Source organism: Moschus berezovskii, chromosome 12 (genome assembly GCF_049115385.1).
Source record: "Moschus berezovskii isolate FMDL1 chromosome 12, NW_MosBer_1.0, whole genome shotgun sequence".
NCBI lineage: Eukaryota > Metazoa > Chordata > Mammalia > Artiodactyla > Moschidae > Moschus > Moschus berezovskii.
In genome coordinates, this window is record NC_142471.1 from 85,742,571 (window position 1) to 85,765,487 (window position 22,917).

Genomic DNA, 22,917 nt, shown 5'->3' on the forward strand with positions numbered 1-22,917 from the left:
TAACATTTTGAAGATAAGGGTTTAAGTCAGACTGAAGAATTCAGAAACAAAGGTTAGTAAGTTGGCTATAACTGAAACTCTTGATCCCAGCCTTTCCAAATACTTCATTCTTAAAGTGTTATGATTTTAAAAATTAAACATCAAAACTGAACATGTACTCTTACCATCTTTTCTCGAAACTATTAAGGTATCCTACAACATGAGAGGAAATAAAGTCAAGGTCAGGTGATAAAAGTGTATTTTAAGCTCCAAGGAAATTAATTCCACAGAGATTTTTGAAAACTAAAATTAAGGAGGTAATGTTTAAATCCAGTCAAGGTGTTTAAATCCAGTTTCCTGGTGCTTCAAATCGGGTTAATACTGCATTAGATCAACAAACTGTTCCCATGGAGAAAAGGACTTCTGAAGCCCAGGGTACCAATCTCTTACTGAGTGGGCCCTCAGAGGGGAGACACCACACTGAAGTTTATCTCTGGTAATGATTTTCCACACAGAAGATCACATGGGATGAGTCTCATAATTCATGAAAAACAGCCCAAAGTACTAGTAATTTCGTAAGCTTTATTTATTTGAAAGAGGGTTTTCCTTTCAAGGGAACTTTTCTGTAAGACCAGGCAAATTATGTACTTCTCTTTGGTAAATTACAATCCACATTGGCACAGTAAACACACGGTAACTAATCTACTCTGTTGAAGTTTATTCTCACAAATCCAGCTGAGCCTTTCCTTTATTTCTAAAAGTTTAAGTAAAGTCTAGTCTACCAGTTATAAAAATGAAAACCAGTTAGAATTCTAAGTATAAACAGATTATTTACATTAGTTTATAAAAATAGATTTGAGCTTAGGAAAAGTTAAAGAACTAATAATTTCCACTTCAGTTCACGAGGCATAGTAGACTGCTCCATTTTCAAGGCTGACCCTGTTTTTTCTTAGTTTAGGCCTTGGGGCCAGGGGGATGCCAAATTTAAGTAATCATTTAGCTGATCTCTAATGTTTCTATTACTGACTGAAGAAACTAATTTTTATATGTAACCGGTGGTAGCGTAAAAAAGTAACGTTCTAACCTTTCCAAAGAGTCTTGATGCCACAATTATACTACTATGCTGTATCAATTTGCTTTCTAGCTATGGATATTTTTGTTCCTTTAAGAATTTGTTAAAACTAATTTGGTGATTACCTGCTGCTATTACCTACCTACATACAATTTTATCAGGGCATTCCTGGACTAGCAGATGTTAGTTGATCTAATACATCTGAAACTAATGGATAAACAAGTTCAAAATGCAAGATAATCTCAAAGCAACTAAATGACATTTATTAGGAAAAGAATAAAAACCCATTTTTTTTCTGAAGAAGGCATTTTTAAAAAAAATTACTTTGTTCTCTTCTTCTTTGGGCAAAACAACTTCACAGGGCAGGCAGCATTTCCTTTAAGTGAGTCCCATAAACAGTGGTTCCCAAATGCACTGGAGTGAAATGACAAAAATAAGGACAATACAGTGTTTTTTTTTTTTTCCCTTCCAAAAAAGCTACATTTATTCCATTTAAAGGACTCTCTCTTGTTCTGAGACTGTTCTTTTATGGGAAAAGTGATAATACAGTGACTTCTTTCAGATTACTTGGCAAAATAAATTGGCAACTCTCAATTCCCCACAATTTTTGGAAATACAACTGGTCCATGAAACCCAAAAGTCTGGGAACCACTGCCATTTAAAGACTTGCTTTGCATGTTGTTAACAACTATTAAATAAATGGAAAAAAGGTGTGGTCCAATGTCTGGGAAATGATACTACATATGTAAGTTAATGGCAAGTATGCTCCATTCCCCAAACTTGGACCACTATACATATTCAGACCCATTGTTCACTGGAGAGACAAAAATCTGAAGTGAACAATTCCTTTGACTTTGGAATTGCAACAGTTTTCTTCAAATGATACTCACATTTCTTATTTCAACAGAGTCTGGCCTATGACTTAGCTGAAGCTAAGGAAACTAAGGAAATGGTATATCAGCAACATTATCAATATTAAATTTTTAATATCAAATACATTTTTGTACATTGTTACTAATTTATATAATTATAAAACAAAATTCAAAAGCTCCATAAAATCAGTAAGGTAAAAGCCCTTACTGAATATTATATAAACTTTAGATGTTACCAGGCGTGATTTCAGGAAAAGTCATTGGTTTCTTTGATACAAATTATCTACAAAACAACATGATATAAATGATATTTGAATTTTACAATAATGTGGCTACAATTTGCCATTACTCTTTAATAGATGTCAGACCTTTAAAGTTCATTTCCATTGACACATTTCTGCTGTTGAAGCCTGGCTCTTCTTAAAGACTCCAGCTGCTTGGCTCTTAGCCATCGCTCTCTTGACAGCGTAGTCTGCCCAGCACTGAGAGACAAAAACCTGGTTTGAAATACAGAAACAAATCAGACTCTAGACCTAGAATGAGACCTTAAAAAAAATTGGTTTAGAAGTTTTTTTAAGAATGTTTTTGTGGGAGACAAGACCATCTAGTAGCTACCCAGCTCAACAGCCAAGTTAAGCCTTCTACAGAGGAATCCTTTCAGAGTCAGATTTGGAGGGCGAGTCCCTCTTTGAGTGGGGCTTCCCTGGTGGCTCAGATGGTAAAGAATCTGCCTGCAATGCCGGAGACTGGGGTTCGATCCTTGGGTCAGGAAGATCCTCTGGAGAAGTGAATGGCTACCCACTCCAGGATTCTTGACTGGAGAACTCCATGGATAGAAAAGCCTGGCAGGCTACAGTCCACGGGGTTGCAAAGAGTCAGACACAACTTCATGACTAATACTTGCACTTTCTTCCCTTTGAGTGGAGAACAAGGAGCATGCCTTGTCCACCGAAGTGATCTCTGGCCAAACGTAATTCCCCCTCCGTGAGCCATTTCACAAGGGGGTTTTAGAAGGGAACAGTTCATTTCCATTTTTGTAAGTCTGCCTCAGTTATCCTAAATAAGGAGAGTTAGCCACAGGTCAGAGAAGGAAATGGCAACCCACTCCAGTGTTCATGCCTGGAGAATCCCAGGACGGCGGAGTCTGGTGGGCTGCTGTCTATGGGGTTGCACAGAGTCAGACATGACTGAAGCGACTTAGCAGCAGCAGCAGCCACAGGTCGCTGAAAAGGACAGGGACTGACTCACCGAGCTACGATGAGTAACTGGTGGAGATCGTCGGCAGTGATGCTCTGAGGATCATTCTTGCGCATCTCCACAAAGTCATCTTCAACTGCCTTTATCAAAACAGTAAATGAGCTTTGAAGTTATTCTTTATGAGGAAATGATATTTGCCTTTTGTAGGGAAAAGGATTCTTTACCAAGCTAACGATGGTCCCTGCCCAATGTGAAAATGAGGTCAGCCCTGCACCTTGAACAAATGAGACAGTATGGGTAAAAGGACCTAAAACCAAACTTAACACCAAATTATACCACTGAGGAGAGTACTGGAAACAAAATAACAAAACTCAAGACTCATTTGAGAAGGTCAGACAGATACAAACCAGCAATTCGCATAGCAAAACATGATGCCTTTAAATACAGGGAAGAGAGATGTCAGCAAAACTGGCCAAGTTAGGACCTCTGAAAACTCCCCCACCATTAAAGAGAACAAGAACGCTGGCAAAAATGATCTCAATCAGCTCCTTCAATCCTAGAAATTAACCAGACCCCTGAAACAAACCGGGGAGCATTTTCTCCAAGAAAGACAAAAGAACATTGTGCTTTGAGGCATTTAAATTTGCCCTATTCCCTTCCCATCTCCAAGCAACTGTGAAAACAGTCTGGCAACCACTGGAGAGGCTGGTGGGGCTGGAGCTCTGTCAAAGCACCATTCCCAGGGAACTGTCATTACCTGACTGCCTGGTGGTTCTTCGGAAGAACAAGGCTTTTTTTTTTTTAAAATTGAAGAATAATTGCTTTACTGTCTTGCTATCTTTACCAGACTGGGAGCTTGTTCAGTGTGAACAGATTGTCTCCCCCCACCCTACCCCCCACTGAGTGTTTATCAGAAACAATCAGAAGCAATTATTGACCACCTCAGCTGCCCCAGATCCTGGATAGTAGATGGGGCAAACAGCAGGCTAACGTAAACCATTAAAAAGAAAATCTAGGAATGAAGTGCCCATAGATTCCCCTGACCACCAGGAATTTACAAGGCCACACACATGCACAGGGCTGTGCACGATCTGAGCCTGAGCAGGCAGGCCATAAGCTCTCACTCCTCAACAACCGTGATGCTCTGTGCGAGCAGAAGACAAAGGCTAGGGCAGAGTTGTAAACTGCATGGCTGAGTGCCGAAGATTTGCCCCACCATGGACACAGAGTCCCTTGGCTTATACTAGGAGACTGCTTGCAAGCATCTAAGGAAATTACATTGCTCTCCAATCACTGACCACTGAACTAACTGAGGGAGACTTCTGTGCCCACATACAATTAAGAATACAGACTTTTAGAGATCAGTTCAGAAAAGTCACTCAGCAACAAACAGCAACAACAACAAACCCTAGGGCAGGGGAGACTCTGCCAGAGCAGAGGTGCCAGATTATATTATTTAAAGCACCAGAAAGCCATACAAAGAAACAAGAATGCCTGGCCCACTTTGTGGGAAAATAAGAAGTCTTGAGGAAACCTAAACATTGGAGTTACTCACCAAGACCTTAAATCAGCTGTTTTAAATATATTCAGAGAACTAAAGGGAGCCAGGAGTAAAGAACTGCAAGCATGAGAATGATATCAAATACAAAATATCAATAAAGAGTAATTACTTGAAAACAGATTCTGAAGTTGAAAAATACACCTTAAATTAAAAATTCACTTGAAAGGCTCAACAGCAGAATTTAACTGGCAGAGATTCAGAAAATCTGTAGACAGGCTGACCAAGATTATCTGAACAGAGCCTCAAAGACCTGTGGGACCCATCGAGTGTACCATACACACACCTGAGAATGCCAGGGAGGAGGGGGAAAGGGGCAGGAAGAAGCTTAAATAATGGTCAAACATGTACCAAATGTCTTGAAAACGTCCCCGAAGTGTGCATTCATCTGCATATCCAAGAAACTCAATAAACTGAGAGTAGGATAGACCCAGAGATCCACTTCTAGACACATCACAGCTCAACTGTCAAGAGCCAGAGAGAATCTTTAAACGACAAGAGAAAAATGACTCACTACTACTGTACAAAGAATCCTCTCCCTGGAAACTCACTTCTTATCACAAAGTCCAAAAGGCAGCTGGAGGACTCACTCACAGTGCTGAAAGAACAAGCCTATGAACTAGGAATTCCACACCCAACAAAATCAGTCGACTTTCAAAAATTAAGGAGTTAAGACATTCCCAGACAAGCAAACACAGAATTTGCCACAAGCAGACCCCTTACAGAATAACCCTGAGGAATATGAAAGCTCTCCAGGCTGAAGTGAGACTAACTTGGAGCCATGTAAGATCAGTGGTGAGGGCATCCACACGGGTAAATACAAAAGGTAGTATAAATGTCTCTAAAGACAACTGTATAAAACAATAATTATAAATGTGTTGACAGACAAACAATATAAAGATGTAATCTGAAAGATAATAAAGCACAAAGAAAGAAATGGAATTATGAAGGAGCAAAGCTTTTGCATACTATTTGTAAACTGGCATTAATCCTAAATTAATCCCAGATTATCATAATTAAGATGTTAATATAGCTCCCAAGGCAACTACTAACGAAAAAAAATTTGTGTCACAGAAGACAAAATTAAAGTTGTACACTAGTAATATCTATTTCAAACAAAAGACATTAACAGAGGAACAGAGGAACAAAAGACATTATGACACAGAAAACAAATAGCAAAATTACCTTATCAGTAATTACAGTAAATGTAAATTGATTACTCCAATTCAACACAGAGAAACCCTTTGTTTTAACGCAAACACACCTTGGTTATTTCATCAGAGATGCTATAATCCAGGAACCTCAGAAGGGTCAGATAGATGCGGAATTTATTCAGCACGGAGGGCAGCACCGCTGCGAGAAGGCTGTCCATATACTCCTCTACGTTTGGCGGCAGCAGCTGAGGCTGTAAGTGGATCTGGCAGTCTGCCTAAAAAGAGAAACAGTACACAGTACTTTCCAAGTTCCTAAATTAATCTAAATTTTCAGGGGATGCCTCAGCTCTATCAGACCCCCAAGGGAAACAGGAAATGTGATTTATTATTAGGGGGAGGTCACGTTTTAATATTAACTGATGTGAACTGTAACTACCCAGCAACAATGACCAAAGCTAGCCTTTCTTGGTTACTTATGTTTCCTCAGTGCTATCAGTAAGCATACAGAAAGAGAGTGCATCTCTACAAAGAGGCTAATTACAACGTTTTAGATGTTTCCTTCGTCATGGAGTATGCACTGTGTCTTACTGAACTGGATTTCTAGACACCACATAAAGCAAATCACACTTTGACCACAGAAACTCACCACTGGGCCACCTCGTTCTCATTCACAGGCAGCCCCTCATATATCACGGGTGAGCACATTACACAAAGCAACTAGATGTCTTTCAAGCAACTGGGCGTATTTCTCACCATTAAAAGACTCAGAAGTAAAAGCGCTCTTCCATGAAGCACTGAAGTAAACAGGCTGATTAGGAACATTCTAAAGGGAACTCTCAAATATTTCTCACCAAAGACTGGCAGAAAACAGTGGAACAGAGGCAACAAGAACCAAGGCCTGGATGTTAATCAGGCAATTTACAGACAGCTTCTACTTTCTCTCCCTATGTATGTGGGTTTCTATGGCCAACAGCTTTCTTTCCTTGCCTTGTGATTTTCTTTCTAGATATGAGGTGTTCATCCCAGAGAACCAAAATATTCAATTTCCTCATTAATAATCAGCAGCCACAATTTTGAAACAAGTTTAGCTTATTAAACTGCTTGTTAGCAGTGCCAAGATCTCTTTCCAGTAACTGCCCTCCATTTCAAAATGACCCTTCGTACCGGTAGGAGCGATCGTCCCTCTGAAGTAATAAAAACATTAATGTTGCAGGGAAATTCCATCTGGTGGTAGCTGAAGTCATAATCCACCTTCTGCCAAGTTATTAGGTTGCTCAGGGCAGTCACATTATGAACACCTACAACAGCAAGAAAATAATTTTTCAGTCGCTTGATTTTAATTACTTAACCAAATTAGTTTTGCTGACATTTATAATAAGACATGAGATTTCTACTGCTTTAAAAAAGTATGAGAGGCACTGTCCAATTTTCTAAATGACCATTAACTAAGAGGGTTCACAGACAATATTTGTCAAGATAGATAAAACATATTTCTGGAGCCAAGATTCCCTACCCACTCATCCACCCAAAATTTACTATCAAGCATCTGGTGTGCAATTAGACAGAAAATAATTCCCAAAAAAGTAAGGTTACTTTGTATGTGATGTGTTCACAGGGCCAAAATAATCTGGCAGGACCAAAACGATTTTTATACAGAGATGAAGTTATTGAATTTTAACAAATTTATACTCATTTTTTTTTAGCCCTGGGCTTGTGGCTCAGAAGTTAAAGCGTCTGCCTGCAACGTGGGAGACCTGGGTTCGACCCCTGGGTTGGGAAGTTCCCCTGGAGAAGGAAATGGCAACCCACTCCAGTATTCTTGCCTGGAGAATCCCATGGATGGAGGAGCCTGGTGGGCTACAGTCCACAGGGTCGCAAAAGAGTCGGATACGACTAAGTGACTTCACTTCATACTCATTTTTGCCTTAATTCTACCCAATCTAACACTGCTTTTTCCACCTTTACCTCCTGAACTGATCACTGATGATGCTGCTGCCAAGTCGCTTCAATCGTGTCCGACTCTGTGCGACCCCACAGACAGCAGCCCACCAGGCTCCCCCATCCCTGGGATTCTCCAGGCAAGAACACTGGAGTGGGTTGCCATTGCCTTCTCCGAACTGATCACTAGCAAAGTGTCTTTTGCATTCTCATTTGAGCAAAGGTAAAGCAATCTGCTTTCTTATAATTTCATAACATGTTCCATAACATTTAGTTCAAGCCATTTAATCTACTAAACTTTTTTATTCTTTTGGAAAAAAGTTTAATCACATTGGTTGGTAAAAAAATGTTTCATTAGGTCTTTTCTACAACTTTTCTTTTCAGATAATATAGGACTAAAGGCAAAGCCTCCTCCCTTGCAGCCATTAAAAAGCTATATCACTTACTTATATCATGGTACAATTTTCATACCATCATAAAACATAGCTGATGTACACAACTTGTTTGTTTACCATGTAAGCTTTACCTAAATTCACAGAGCAAGCCTTTATCTTAAATATCTGTGAAGTGTGACTCTGCCCTTGTTCATGGTTATATTTTTAGAAAACCATTACCCAGCCAGGCCTCACTGGGACTTAGAAACAGTGGGGAAATGTCCGTGCACACACCTGGTGTGTCCAGCTGCCCCTGCTCCAGAAGAGTCTCGTCAATTACAAGCGAAGTGTTGCTGGGCAGCTGCAGGAGCCCGCTGACCAAGCGATTGGCTGCATAGTCTTTGTGGGGAATGAACTTCAAGTGGTTCATGTTCTCTATAGTCATCTGCAGACGAAAAGACTGCAAAGAGAAATTCTCTAGTTACCAAGTTTCCCTCTTTTAAGAAAATATGTATTTGGAGTTAAACACTACCTTTTATATGGAAAGAAAGATCTTATCAATTTCTAAGGGAGTATGCTCATGGTTTCTGGAGCTCTCAGAAGCAAAAATTTCTACATCCTAAGTAAGGTTACTTAGGTTTCTGGAGCTCTCAGAAGCAAATATGTCTACATCCTAAGTAGATTACTTCTGTCCTAAGTAAGAATTTCTCTGATTCTATGAGCTTCTTTATTCTCAACTGTCATGTTCAGTATTCCTGGAGAATAATTTTTATTTTACTAGTGAACCAGAAACAAATCATAGACAACTGAGATATATATTGGTATATGTATCTCAATTTTACCCAGAGGCTTAAAAAAAGAAGTATCGCTAGAAGCTTGCTAAGACCCATTTATGGGGTCCCATGAGGTCAAAATCCTGGATAAAGGATCCATTCAGTGTGCAAGAGAGACCAACGAATTTATGAGAGCAGAGCATAAAAAGCTCACTGATGAGATCTCAGATTTCACACTTGCAACTCTTTTTGAAGAAAATACCACATGGACAGTTTTTTGTTCAGTACCAGAACATCCAAAAAGAACATCTACAGTTATCTGAAAAGGCTGTTAAAACAGTCCTTCCTTCGCCAGCTACTTTTTCATCTGTGTGAGGCCAGCTTTCCTTTGTATACTTCAGTCAAAACATCATGTTACAACAGACTGACTGCAGAAACAGATATGCCAATCCAGCTGTCTATTAATCCAGACCTTCCAGAGACTGGCAAAAACTTAAAACAATGTCACTTTTATCACTGATAATTTTTTTGTTTGGAAGAAATAGCTATTTTCACAAAAACATTTTACTTTTGTTCATATATAATTGATTTGTTTTCAATGACTATCTTAGTATGTCTTTAATTTCTAACATGGTAAATTGAGGATACAAACAATCCACATAAACAATATCTGAGTCCTCAATGATTTTTTAAGAGTGTAAAGTAAGTCAAGGAGAGTGAGGAATGCTGGTCTATTTGGTCTACTGCTGTGTTTCTTAAGGGCCCAAAAGACACTGAATAAACACTGGTTAAATGAATGATCTACATCAATCTCTTAAATTTCCAAAGTAAGGTGTGATAAGCATTGCCAGGCACACAACTAATCAGAAGCCATTCCCCTAAGATCTTACCGCCACACAAACATCTTCATTCCAGATGCCCTGGCAAATAAAGGCAGCTTGACTTTCAAACAGTTGGGCAGCAGAGATAAAGTTATTTCCTCAACTAAAAAGAATTATGCTCCTACAATTTAGAGTTAACTGACATTTAAAATCTTAACGCACACAGAGAATACCAAACTGTACAAACGAACTGGCACCAGAGGAGAGTACAGCGTTAAAGGAATTACGACAGCTGTAGGAACCGTTACTCAAAGAAATACAAGCTAAGGCAACAAAGGAAAAGTGAAATGTTTAGAGGTAAGTACATTTTAAATTATGAAACTGGGAAGGCTTTGTTTCCCCTTAATGAGATCTATTAAAATCTCAAAGTTAAATATTTGGGTTGAATGAAAGACCATTGGATGGACTTTTAAAATGTACTTAGGTTTATAACGTGTTTATATTGATCTTACTGCTGGAACCAGATGTTGAATAATTCTATATAAGTGTTCCGTGAAGGTACTATTCCTTGGACAACCACTCAAGTTAACCGTAAATTTTCCTAGTGGAAGAACATCTCTTCTTGTATATCTAGAAAAAAAAAAAGGTAAGACACTCAGGTGATTTCCTGATCTCCATCAAAAGGCAAACAAAGAAAAATTAGCTTAATACTGTCATTAAAAATAAAGCAGATTAACTAACTGATACCATCTCTGATCAGCTTTTTTAAAAAACAGAAAAAAAATGAAAGTAATAGCCAGTACTTAAGGGCTGGTATTGTTCTTCTACCACGGGCCAGGTACTGTTCTAAGTACTTTATAATTTAATTCCCAAACACTCTGAGGGAGGTAATATTATTTTCATTTTACAGATGAGAAATCTGAGGCATTTTAAATAATGTATCCAGCCATGCAGTGGCAGAGCTGGCCTTGAATGCAGCCGTAGTTCCAGCATCTATGCATTCAGGCATTATGTACTACTGTCTCAAATCCTGCCCGAGGAAAGATTTATTAGGACAAACATGTTTACCACAGAGTTAACTGAGAAAAACTAGGGAGGCCTAACATTTAGGGGAAAAGTACAACTGTCTATAATGAAATATACTGTACAGCCAGTAAAAGGCTCAAGAAGAATTATGATAGAAGAATGTTTAATATTTATCAATGATAAAAGCAAGCTAATGATCTATTTAGAATATAACTGAGACCCAAGTAGGGAGGTATACATATGCAAACAGAAAAAGAAGGTATCATCAGCTACCAAGGTCTGTTAACTGATACCATCTCTAAGTGGTGAGATTACAGTCAGTCTCTGCTTTCTTCTTTATGCCCTTGGAGCTTACTGAAGGCACGCACTTCACTTTGCAATTGGAAAACAAAGGGCTTCAGTGAGCTGAGAGGCAGAGGGGCTCCCGTCCATGCAGTGAGACGTGCACCCAGCGGGCTCGCAGACCGCAGACAGAGCCTCAGGATGTGTAACAGGGGACTCAGAGACTGCAAAAACGACAGGACAGCTAACTGTACTCATCAGCTGGCTCTATACCTAGTTTCAGCTCTGAAATTTAAGGAGATACAATCAAAATGCTACCCGTGACCCTGAGAAAAGCTGAAAAAAGGAACATCTGAGATTAGGTGTAACAGCTGTTGCACTGAACAAATAAAAACCATCAGGTGATGGAGCCTAATAAACAAAACAAATTATCTCAGAAACCTTCCTCTTCTTTGTCCCTCTCAACAAAACACCAAACTCCCAGGAACACAGCACTTACACGGTAGAGATGAGATGTAATATAAGGTACTCAGCGGCCAAGCTGTCTCCCAGAAGGGCATGAGTGAGGAACCCAAGCAGTTCTGCTCTGACTGGAGACAATTCGGACATGAAACCGGAAACGACTGCAGAGAGAAGGGCGAGCAGACTCAGCACACACACCAGGCCCTCTCGCGTCTCTGGCTGAAAAGTAACTACGAACAAAGCACTGCACACCAGCAGATAACGAGCAGGGACTTCAAATACTGGCCCACAAGTGATGCCAACTGTCAAAACAAGACAAGGGGGTATACCTTTTGGGAGGGGCCTCATTTTAATGAAGAGAATTAACACAAAGGAAAATGGGCAAAGCGATGCTGACCGCTGGAGGAGCTTTTCCTGACGACCGAGCACCTGACCGACAGCTCCACAAAGCGCAGCTCCCGCACGCCAGGCGAGTCTGGGCCACGAGGCGTCAGCACTTACACTTACAGGTCTTGCTCTCCTCCTTATTAAGGCAGGCAGGCAGTAAGGGGTTGATATGCTGCAGCTTCTGGGCCAAGACCACGTGGATCCTTGGCACTAAGGAGGCAGGAGGGCTGTGCACCCTCTGCTCCTCGGCCATGTCCGTGCATTCCATCGGGTCCAGCAGCGAGGAGGCGTCCCTGCCGAGAGATGACAGAGGCGGCAGCTGTACACACGTAAAAATAACATCCATCTCTGAAAATGAAATGAGAACTCAAGCCGAGGACAGTTCCACCTGCACGTCCCCTGAGAGAACAGAAAATGCTCCTCCTCGTCATAAACTGTTACATGACAGATTTCCGGCTATCTCCGTATGTCATATTATGATAAAGGTGTATGCATGTACATGTGTGTACCAACTGTAACAATGTGATCAAAAAGAACTTCACCAGGAAGAGGACACCGTACCTCCAGACGCGATGCACTGAGAAGAACAGACCACTTTGTAGTTTCCTACCCAAAATGCACAGCCGCAATCTGATCACAAGGAAACAGCAGATAAACCCCAACGGACACACGTCCCACAAAGTAACTAGTCTATATTCTTCAAAAGTGTCGCAAGTCTGCTCTGCCATGTGAGGACACAGCAACAAGACAGCCATCTACAAGCTAGGAAACGGGCCCTCACTAAATGCTGGTGTCTCAACCTTGGTGCCTCCGTACTATGAGAGATGAATTTCTCACAGTGTCAAGAAAAGTGTCAATACATTGAAGGACAGGAAAAGAAAAGAAAAGGAAGTATCAAGGCCTTGAAGGACAACTAAGAGCTGGAGACCGCTCCAGGTTAATGCAACGAGTGATCTTATGGATCCTGGACCAAGAAAAAGACTGTCAGAAAGAACAACGCTGAGACACTTAGTGAAATTTAGCGTGGACTATGGTTAGTGTACTGTGTATTCACGGCAAATTTCCAAACTTTGTAGCTATACTCTGATTATATATGAAATATGGACACAGCAAGTATTTAGGATATGACATACACAACTTACTCTCAAGGGTTTCCAAAAACTACATATGTATAAAAATGTCTGTATATAAAAATAAGCACAAATGATGACGAAACAAATAGAGCCTAAGTGTTAACAAACTGTAAATCTGAATGAAGGGAAAAGGGAGTTCTTTATATAACCATCCTCTCAAACTTTGAAATTATTTCAAAATAGACTCACCTTTCATCATTATTCAGTATACTTAGCACAGGATCCACAGAGAGTATGCCATATAACTCAAGAACATCGTTTACTTTAAAACAATCCCAGTCTTCATAGACCTAACAAGAGGCCACACAAAATCAGTTAGGACTCAATGACATCAAAAAAGCATAAGATATTAGCCTTGAAGTAGTAATAACCAGAAAGTGAACCTTACAGCATCTCCTTTATTTGATACATGGAGACCAAGGGAGGTAAGGCTCTTACCTGAAGCCATTTTGCTGGTTAGCAAATAACAGCTAAAACACGGGACTCCTTTTTCCCTTTACTTCAGAGAAAAGCTTTTCCCAAAGGATGAACTAAAACTAGAAACATAAATTATCTCAAAATCTATTAACTACACTGAGAGACGGGGAAAACTGAGTATTATTAACTTTGGCCTTATTCACAAGCTCTGCAGTATTAGGACTGACATAGACTTCAAATGGCCCTGAGGCTTCTCACAATAAAAAGCCAAACCTTCAAAGCGGCGTATCAAGATGGACATTAGAAACTGTCACAGCCTCTTACTGGTGAGACCTAAGAGAAGCATAGAAGGAAAAACGCACTAATTCTGGTTCCTGTGTTGCACAGCTGAGGTGCCATTTAACTTAAAACCTTCACAACTAAGAATGGAAATTCTCACTGATTGTTTCTGAAACTTGTATCACTTATTCACTGCTCATGATTAAAAAGCAGAATGAGCAAGAGAGGGGAACAAACTGTTATCAGATTTTCTTCTACCTTATTTCAAATCTAATTGATAAGAAAAGAAAAGAATGGCGAAAATAAAGCAGCAATTACTAAATTAGAAAAATAATGCCCCCTCCCTGCCATACACATATCCACATCTCACTGGAATCCTTGAATATGTTACCTTACATGTAAAAGGGATTTATATAAATTAAAGGACCTTAAGATGGGAATATTACTCTGGACTGCATGAGTGGGCTTGATCTAATTACTCACGTCCTTAAAATCAGAGAATCCTTCCTACCTATGGCCAGAGGGAGATGAGACTATGAAAAAATGGTCAGAGTGCTGGCTGTATTACTGCTGCCCTGGAAGATGGAGGAAGGGGTCACAAGCCTCTAGAAGCTGGAAAAGGCTAGAAGAGAGATTGCCCCCTGGAGTCTTCAGAGAGGAACCAATCTTGCAGCCACTTTCATTTTATCCCCAGTGAGATTCACATTGGACTTCTGGCCTGAAGCCTCTAAGATGATAAATTTTGTTATTTTAAGCCCCCTAAATTTGTGGCAATTTGTTACAGCAGCAAGAGAAAACTCGCTAACACAAATGCTAAGACTTTTCTGTTTTAATTTCTGAGATACTTAGCACATCTCTGTCAGCATCAGACCCGTCAAAGACTTTCTTACCTTCACGAGGCATGCAGGACCCTTCTCTCCTGGCAATGGAAAATTCAGATCAAAAGGAGAAGAGAGGTTTAGGGAGCTCAGCTGTTGTCCAGAAGAGGCTTCAGTTTCTAAACGTTTTGGCTCGCCACACCATTGAAGACCACCAACATTCCCTAAATTCAAAGGGACAGCATTGCACATCGTCATTTCAAAGGCTTCCTGGAGATAAAGAACATTCCTAAACAGCCTTTTGCGTTTGACTGAAATGATATTTCTGAGCTTTCAAACTTCAAGTTGTTCCCATTTTAAAGGAAGTAACACACATTAGAAGCCCTTTTGACCTATAAAGGGAACAAACATTACGAAGATCTGGAAGTGTGATCACCTTCCCCTGCAATAAAACGGCAACAGATTCTGCCCCCCCCATCAAATCTCCTAAATGTTAACTTTAAAAGTTAATATTTAATAGGGTTATTTAACGTCTTTGACCCAATGAGTATATGGGTCTACAGACAACAAAAACACTTTGGGAGAATATATTTCTACTTACTAAGCAGAATAAAACCACATAGCAATAAACATATTTACTAAACAACTATTAACTTCCACTATGTACCAGGAATCAGACTAATTGCTGGGGCTACAAAGATCATTTAAAGATAGCCTGTACCCCTAAAGTAGTTACAATTTAGGACTGGTAAGTAGTTAGAATTAAAATATAGCCTGCCATACCACACTATGCTGCTAGCAACAAAAAGAATAAGCTACCGATATTAGCAACAACTTGGACAGACCTCAGGGAAATTATGCTGAATGACAAAAGCTAATCTATAAAGTCTATATACTATATGATTCCATCTATATAATATTCACAAATGACAAAATTATAGGGATGAAGAACAAATTAGTCGTTGCCCGGGGGGAGGCAGAGAGGCAGGAGAGGTAGATGTGATTATAAAAGGGCAACATAAAAGATCCAGGTAATGAACTGTTCTGTATTCTGACTGTGGTAGTGGTCACATGAATCTAGATATGTGATGAAACTGCACACACTAATGCACAAAAATAAGTGCATGTAAAAATGTGAATTCTGAATAAGGTCTATGGACCATATCAACATCCATTTCCTGGTTATGATATTCTACCATAATTATGCAAGATGTTATAATTATATAAGATGTTGACCCACTTGAAACTGCATCAAGGATATATGGGGATCTCTCTGTATTACTTTTTTTTATAAGTGCATGTGATTCTACACTTATCTCCAAAACAGCTTAATATATACATATATATATATACAACAGTCTGATAGATTGCCTAGAAACCAACAAGGTTAAATGTTAGTCGCTCAGCTGCGTCTGACTCTTTGTGACCCCATGAACTGTAGCCCTCAAGGCTCTGTCCGTGGAATTTTCCTGGCAATAATACGGGAGTGGGTTGCCATTCCCCTCTCCAGGGGATCTTCCCAACCCACGTATTGAACCCGGGTCTCCCCCATTGCAGGCAGATTCTTCACTGTCTCAAACACAAGGCAAGACACAAACAAGGGAGAACTTTAAAACACTAAAGCGCTCAGATGCATTCAAAGCCCTGAAGTCTGACATTCACACAAAAGGGGCAAGAAATAGAAAGACGCATCCACAGCTTAAATGTTAAGAAAGAGAATTACCATATGTCCTGGATTCTAATATGTATTTAGGTTACTGTGATGATGCACCATTAATTTTAATAAACATTTGGGAGTGAGTAGAGAAAAAGAAAGAATACTATTACATTTGCATATATTTGGTGTCATTTAAAAAATATTAAAATATGCCTTAGCTTAAAGAAATACAGTAATATGAACTTATAAAGTAGAATAATATATGGTTAAATGAAACTCAGTAGTAAATCTTTGTTTACCACTGACTGCTGTATTTGCTCTCTCAACCCATCCTTCAGATTAACTCATTTGTTTTACTTCCTCTGCCTTTAAGAAGTGACAGGACATAAAAGGAGAAATGAAGACAAACTTATCTACCTGCCATATGAAGGAATTCACTGCTTATAAAAACTGTGATTGGCAAATCAATAATGACATATACCAATTCTGAAATTCTCTTAGAAAAGATCAACTTTCGGCTTGTATAATCAGAATTACTTGTATTTTAATTATATTTTAATACATAAACTACTACAAACCTACTTTAAATAAAAACAAACAGAAACGTGACTATTCTAAGGGTTATTTACTTTAAAGTTTAGGAATAAATAATCCAGCGTACCAAAACTTCACGTTTTTCCTCCAATGTGCTCAGTCTTACTAAGTTAGAGCATTATTATTTCAGAAAGAAAATAAGAAAGGATGTTTTCAGATACAAATAAGTCATTTTTAGAGTAGAGCACTATGCTTTTATATTACTTAAAGGCTGAGATAAAAAATAAATATGAAGAAACACAAAAGCCCTTTTCGAGCTTCCCAACTTGAGACCCTTAACACCTGACAGCAGAGTAGCCACTTCCAAGTGATGCCTAACTGCTCAATTATGAAGCACAGACTGACCAGAGAGCAACTGTTAAAGCTCTCAGAGCTGTCTATAATTCTGGTAAACCTGAAAGCAAAGTTGTCAAATCACTGCCAGCTCCTAAATCTACAGCTATATTATAGAACTACGAATTCTGAATATGAATCCATTGCAGGAGAGCAGAAGTCTCCAGAAAGCGGGATGGCACACACTACCTGCTTGTCTGGCACCCATATTCTGGTCTTTCTGTTTATTGGGCTGCAGATCCATATCTTCATCATCTTCATAGCTCCTCTTGTGACGGCTGGGAGTGTAAGACGTTGAAGGGCTGACTCGAGCTTGGTTGGCATTAACATAGGCGTTAAATGAAGGGTTAAAGAAAGATCTCCATGAACTGGGGAATATCCTAGAATTATGCTACCTCCAAGACTAATAATAGACTACTTCTACTTTGGTAGCTTACTACTTACTACTTTGGTAGCTTGGTTAAAATAAAAAAAATTTTTTTAAAGAAGACTGAGGTATACAAAAAATAAGCTACAAGGATATATTGCATAGCACCACAAATATAGGCAATATTTTATAATAAATATGAAGTAAAATCTACCAAAATTTTTGAATCATTATGTTGCACCTGAAATTAATACACTATTGTAAACCACTATACCTCAATATATTAAAAAAAAAAGAAACAAGAATAAAAAAAATTATTTTTTCCAGCTAACTTGAGGTAAAAAGACTAAGCTTAAAAAAAAAATCCATGTGAATTGTGGTCTCTTCAATTAAGAAAGTTATCAGGAAGCATTCAACACATAAGAGGGTTCAGATAAAGGATATTTCTTTTACCCACATAGACTCCCCAGGCACTGGAACACAGTAGAATGTCTGTCTTTCCAACGTAGTAGTTCGTGGAGAGTTTAAATCAACTTCTTGCTGAGGCTATGATGTTCACAAAATTTTATTTATTAAAAAACTTAAAAAAATTAGCAACTGTGTTTCCAAGTTGTTTATACAATCACAGTAAATACTTCATATTGAGTTAATTAACAAGCAACTACTAAACCTAAACTATTATTTTTGAAATGAAAACTGACATAAAATCACTTCAAATGCAATAATCAATACAGTGTGTGCAGCCTGAGATGGTGTGTATAAGCAAGGTGGGTTTTGTTTTTCTTTCTCTCCTTCCAGGGCCAAAGTCTCCTTTTCCTGGTACGGTGCTCTTACTTACAACTCTTCAGCTACAGCACGAACTCTTGCTCAGTGTGTCCCACTCTGCGACCCTGTGGACCGTAGCCTGCCAGGGTCCTGTCCATGGGAATTCTCCAGGCAAGAATACTGGAGTGGGTTGTCATGCCCTCCTCCAGGGGATCTTCCCAACCTAAGGATCGAATGCAGGTCTCCTGCACTGCAGGTGGATTCTTTACTGTCTGAGCCACCAGGGAGGTGCAATTAATACTGCACCTTCCATCAAATCCAAAATACACAATACCCTAGGTTACAAAATTAAATCCCTAAAATAAACACATTATTTTGTTAAATTTTTTTCAAAGACAACACTCATAGTAATCCCACTGTCTCTCTCACAGGAATGTTATCAGCATTACCCTATCAAATAGGAATTTAATGATATACTTCTTATGAGGCTGCTCTGAGATGAGATTTAAAAATCAGATATTATTCATTACAAAAGGTATATTCTCTGTTTCAAATACACTTAGAAAGTCTTAAGTACAGATAGGTAGAGGACCCAAGATGTGATATTAAAAAGAAATTATTTCAAGATACTCATATTACTTTTACAGTAAAAAAAAAAAATTCCTTACAAGTAAACACAATCTATATTCTATCTTGTAAGAGAAAAACAAAGAAAAGAAAGAATTCCAGAGACATCAACTGAGTCTGAGATGGTATGTGCAAGCAAAGTGGCTTTTGTTTCTTTCTTTCCAGGGCCAAAGTCCCCTTTTCCTGGTATGGTGTTCTTACTTATGACTCTTCAGAAACACAGCACAAACTCTTTGCCTTTGGGAGTATCACAGATGGACACCCTCGTCTATTTTATTTTCCCATTTCCAGATGTTGAGATTACTGAGTTAGAGAGACACTGCATTATCGTGTACTAGAAGAAAAATTGTGTATTAATTTACCAGCCTAATATAACTTAGGGATCCATAAACAGGAATGCAGGAAACATTTATAAAGTTGATTCATTAGACTCAGCACAACAATGTATTACTATGTCATGGAAACACCCTTAAAAGAAAAAAGACACTGGGAGACCTGGAGGGCATCAAAAGATTAAACGAATTCATCTTTCACAAGTCCATTACTCTAAGTACGTGTAGGAAGTTATACTTCTTTCTCTACAGAAACCTTCCTAATTAGGGCCATTCTTCCATTCAGATCAGCCTGCTGAGCTAGAATATTTATTCCAGGATTTTGTCTTCTTTCTTCTTCCCTTTCCCATTATTGATATGTAGGAGAGTTTCTATCACTTCCTTTGTATCAGAGAAGGCTTAAGTTTATTTTTTCCTTTTCAGGAAAAGAGGGCAGGATTTAATCAAATTTAATGAAGCACGTGTAGGGGCTTCCCTGGCAGTTCAGGGGTTAGGACTCCTTGCTACCAGTGTAGGAGGTGTTGATTTGATCCCTGGTCAGGGAACTAAGATTCCACATGCTGTGCAGCATGGCCAGAAGAAAAAAAAAAAAAACGGTATAAAAATATTAAGCGCATGCAAAGCCCTAAAGTAATGTTCTTTCATTTTTCTTCTACTCTTCATTTTAAAGAACTTAAGTAATTTTTAAAAGCAAGTATATAGATATTAGGAAAAGAAAGGAATTAACTTTGTCATTTACAATATTCCACCTTCTAAGACATTTTTAGATCATCAAAAAAAAAAATCATATCAGAGAAACTCAAGTAAAAGGCAAATAAACAAAACATTTCACGTGACTTCTTAGAACTAACTTATATACAAGGTAAGAAAATTTATGATCGACCAAAGGAAAATAATATTCCCTGCCCAGGAAAAAATGCTCATTAAAAAGTTTTTTATATATTTTAAGTATACATACCCCACACTCTGCTACATCTCTATATTTTCCAAAATGAAGAACCTATGACCCAAACAAAAAATAACAGTATATCAACATATCAGACTCAAAACTGCCACAGACAACACAAGGAGAAAGCCAATCCTACTAACTGAAAACACTCAGCTTCATGAAAGAAGCAGTACGTACACGTGCTTTTGTGTTTCGGTTAACAGTTTCATAAACGCCCATGTAAAATTCAGGGTCAAACATATCCTGAACCATGCAACGAAACTTCACAAAACTGTTAGGCTTCAAATAATGAAGAGGAACTTCATTCAGTGATGGTACCTTAAAGGAAAACAAACAATCAAGTCAAAACAGCCTGTGTATAAAACGTTAGGCAAATACACATATATATCCAGACAAACTGCCATCCCCAGCTACCCACCCCACACACAAAATCAAGCCCCATCAGGGAGCCAAATGATTTCAACGGTCAACAACACAACTGCTGAACAAAAGTCCTTCCCGCATTCTTGTAAGTTCAGCTCGTATGATGACATTTGATTATAATGGCAAAGGATGCTTTTCCTTCAGAACACTTTCTATTTAGCAGAAAGGCATTTGCTTTGTTGAGCTCTTCTCTTAAAACTCCTACAAGTAATTCTTTAAAATGAAGGTAATAAAAGATCATCGAAGCTCTCACAAGTACCCCCTTTTTTATCGTGCTCAGTTACTGCCACCTAGAGGTTCCAGTATAGAAGAATTTATTTGCTTGAATTTAAATTGCAAGAGACCAAAATCTTTTAACACATATGCACTTAAGGCAGAGGGCGGTACAAGTTAACTCATATATTTTTAAGTTATATGTGGATCACTACTGTGAGAAATTGGAAGTCTGCCCAACCCTCGCCCGCCCACCCACCCCCAGCAAACAGCAATAATAAGCTTACCCATTTAGGAGCATTATTCTCCTTCAGCTTTTCCTTAAAATATTCTATTACTTTCTTCTCCCAGTCAGGATTAACCCCATTTTGAGCTGAAAGAAAAAGATGCTTTTCAAAGCTGAAGGTACAATCTATAATAAAAGACTGTTGACACATTAGTTTAGGGTGCCTTACTGGAAGCATTGCACAAGACACCAGAAGCTGCCAGGCTGGGGGGGCTGGATATTACAATCGGGGTGAGGCCGAGGCCCTGCAGGCTCTCAGGTGCTAACAATCTCCTGAGAGCTTCTCCACAGTGAGAGACGAGGCCCCCAACAAAGCAGCACAGGAACCATCACCTGAAAAGCACTCTGCTCCTTGAAAACATTTTAATACAGATTTTAAAAACTTTTGCAATTACCTAAAATGAAAAGCAGAGCATGTTCTTCTTCTGTTTTTTTTTCTTTAAACTTTTTATTTGGGAATAATTTAAAACTTCCAAAAAGTCAAAATGAAAATTACAAAGAACACCTGTACCCTCGCCCCCATTTACTTTATTCTTTGCTTGCTCTCTCTCCCTCTCCCACATTTTTCTCACTTGAGCTTACATTACACACACATCATTTATTTTTACCTTTAAATAGTACTTGGGCTTCCCTGGTGGCTCAGCTGGTAAAGAATTCGCCTGCAATGCAGGAGACCTAGGTTCGATCCCTGAGTTGGGAAGATCCCCTGGAGAAGGGAAACGCTACCCAACTCCAGTATTCTGGCCTGGAGAATTCCATGGACTGTATAATCCAAGGGGCCAGAAAGAGTCGGACGCGACTGAGCGACTTTCACTTAAATAGTACAGTGTGTTTCCTAAGAATAAGGAGATTATCTTGCATAACCACGGTACTTGCTATCAATCTCAGGAAATTCGAAATCGATACCAAACTATTTTTATCAAGTCTACCATGCATATTTCAACTTGTCTCCCGACCCAATACTATTGTTTATTGTACTTTTTCCACTTCAGTACAGATCCAGTTTAGGATCACATGCTGCTTTCTGCTATCTTTTTTTTTCCTTTTAATCTGTTTTTATTCCGGAACAGTTCCTCAATCTTTATCTTTTATGACACTGATAATGAAGAATACAAACCCATTATAAAAAAACAGAATGTTCCTCACTGGGTCTGTCTGATGTTTCCTTATGCATAGACTGCAGTTACATGTTACCAGTCAGAGTGCTACAGAAGCATGCGGTGTCCTTGCATGGCTGTGCGTGCTTCATTTAGACAGGAGATATTCATCTTCTCTTCATGTGTGATGTTAATTTTCACCACTCAGTAGAAGTGACAGCCAAGTTCTCCACAGTAGTCACTTTCCCCTTCTCTCCTCTAGTAAGCAATCTACAGGAGATACCTCAGGACCAAACAAGCAATTTTCATGAAACTTGCCCCGCTCCCAAGATTCAGCACACCTCTTGCAATGACGATTGCAAAATAAGAGAAAGGTTTTTGATGTCATGTTAAAGATCAGAAACCAGCTTTTTAAAAATCATGGGAACTGGCCAAGACTAAAAAGTGAATCATCAAAGAAACAAACAAACCCAGGAATATATACATAGGCATGTTTTCACGAATTAGAACTACCTAACCAGAGTGGGCGGAGAAGGCAATGGCAAGCCACTCCAGTACTCTTGCCTAGAAAATCCCATGGATGGAGGAGCCTGGTAGGCTACAGTTCGTGGGGTTGCTAAGTGTCAGACACGACTGAGCTACTTCACTTTCACTTTTCACTTTCACACATGGAGAAGGAAATGGCAGCCCACTCCAGTGTTCTTGCCTGGAGAATCCCAGGGACGGGGGAGC

The 22,917-nt window shown here is 39.1% G+C and overlaps 1 protein-coding gene across 4 annotated transcripts in view; it reads right to left on the minus strand.

Annotated features, from left to right (window-relative positions):
- MCMBP (minichromosome maintenance complex binding protein) overlaps positions 1 to 22,917 on the minus strand; it is a 44,397-nt gene that overhangs the window by 8,129 nt on the left and 13,351 nt on the right. Inside the window, exons 2-17 of one of the 4 annotated variants that reach the window (XM_055424532.2) lie at positions 21,090 to 21,175; positions 20,344 to 20,484; positions 20,176 to 20,217; positions 17,938 to 18,039; positions 17,316 to 17,460; positions 14,615 to 14,766; positions 13,218 to 13,318; positions 12,010 to 12,188; positions 11,546 to 11,669; positions 10,251 to 10,368; positions 8,439 to 8,604; positions 6,997 to 7,130; positions 5,943 to 6,107; positions 3,172 to 3,260; positions 2,292 to 2,420; positions 542 to 1,465 (exon numbers count right to left, since the gene is read on the minus strand). In XM_055424532.2, coding sequence (XP_055280507.1) covers positions 2,294 to 2,420; positions 3,172 to 3,260; positions 5,943 to 6,107; positions 6,997 to 7,130; positions 8,439 to 8,604; positions 10,251 to 10,368; positions 11,546 to 11,669; positions 12,010 to 12,188; positions 13,218 to 13,318; positions 14,615 to 14,766; positions 17,316 to 17,460; positions 17,938 to 18,039; positions 20,176 to 20,217; positions 20,344 to 20,484; positions 21,090 to 21,175 — 1,871 coding nt within the window. In that variant the 3' untranslated portion in view covers positions 542 to 1,465; positions 2,292 to 2,293. Of the gene's footprint in view, positions 1 to 541; positions 2,421 to 3,171; positions 3,261 to 5,942; positions 6,108 to 6,996; positions 7,131 to 8,438; positions 8,605 to 10,250; positions 10,369 to 11,545; positions 11,670 to 12,009; positions 12,189 to 13,217; positions 13,319 to 14,614; positions 14,767 to 17,315; positions 17,461 to 17,937; positions 18,040 to 20,175; positions 20,218 to 20,343; positions 20,485 to 21,089; positions 21,176 to 22,917 lie in introns of those variants that run through there. The other 3 variants (XM_055424533.2, XM_055424534.2, XM_055424531.2) reach the window with 3 other exon arrangements.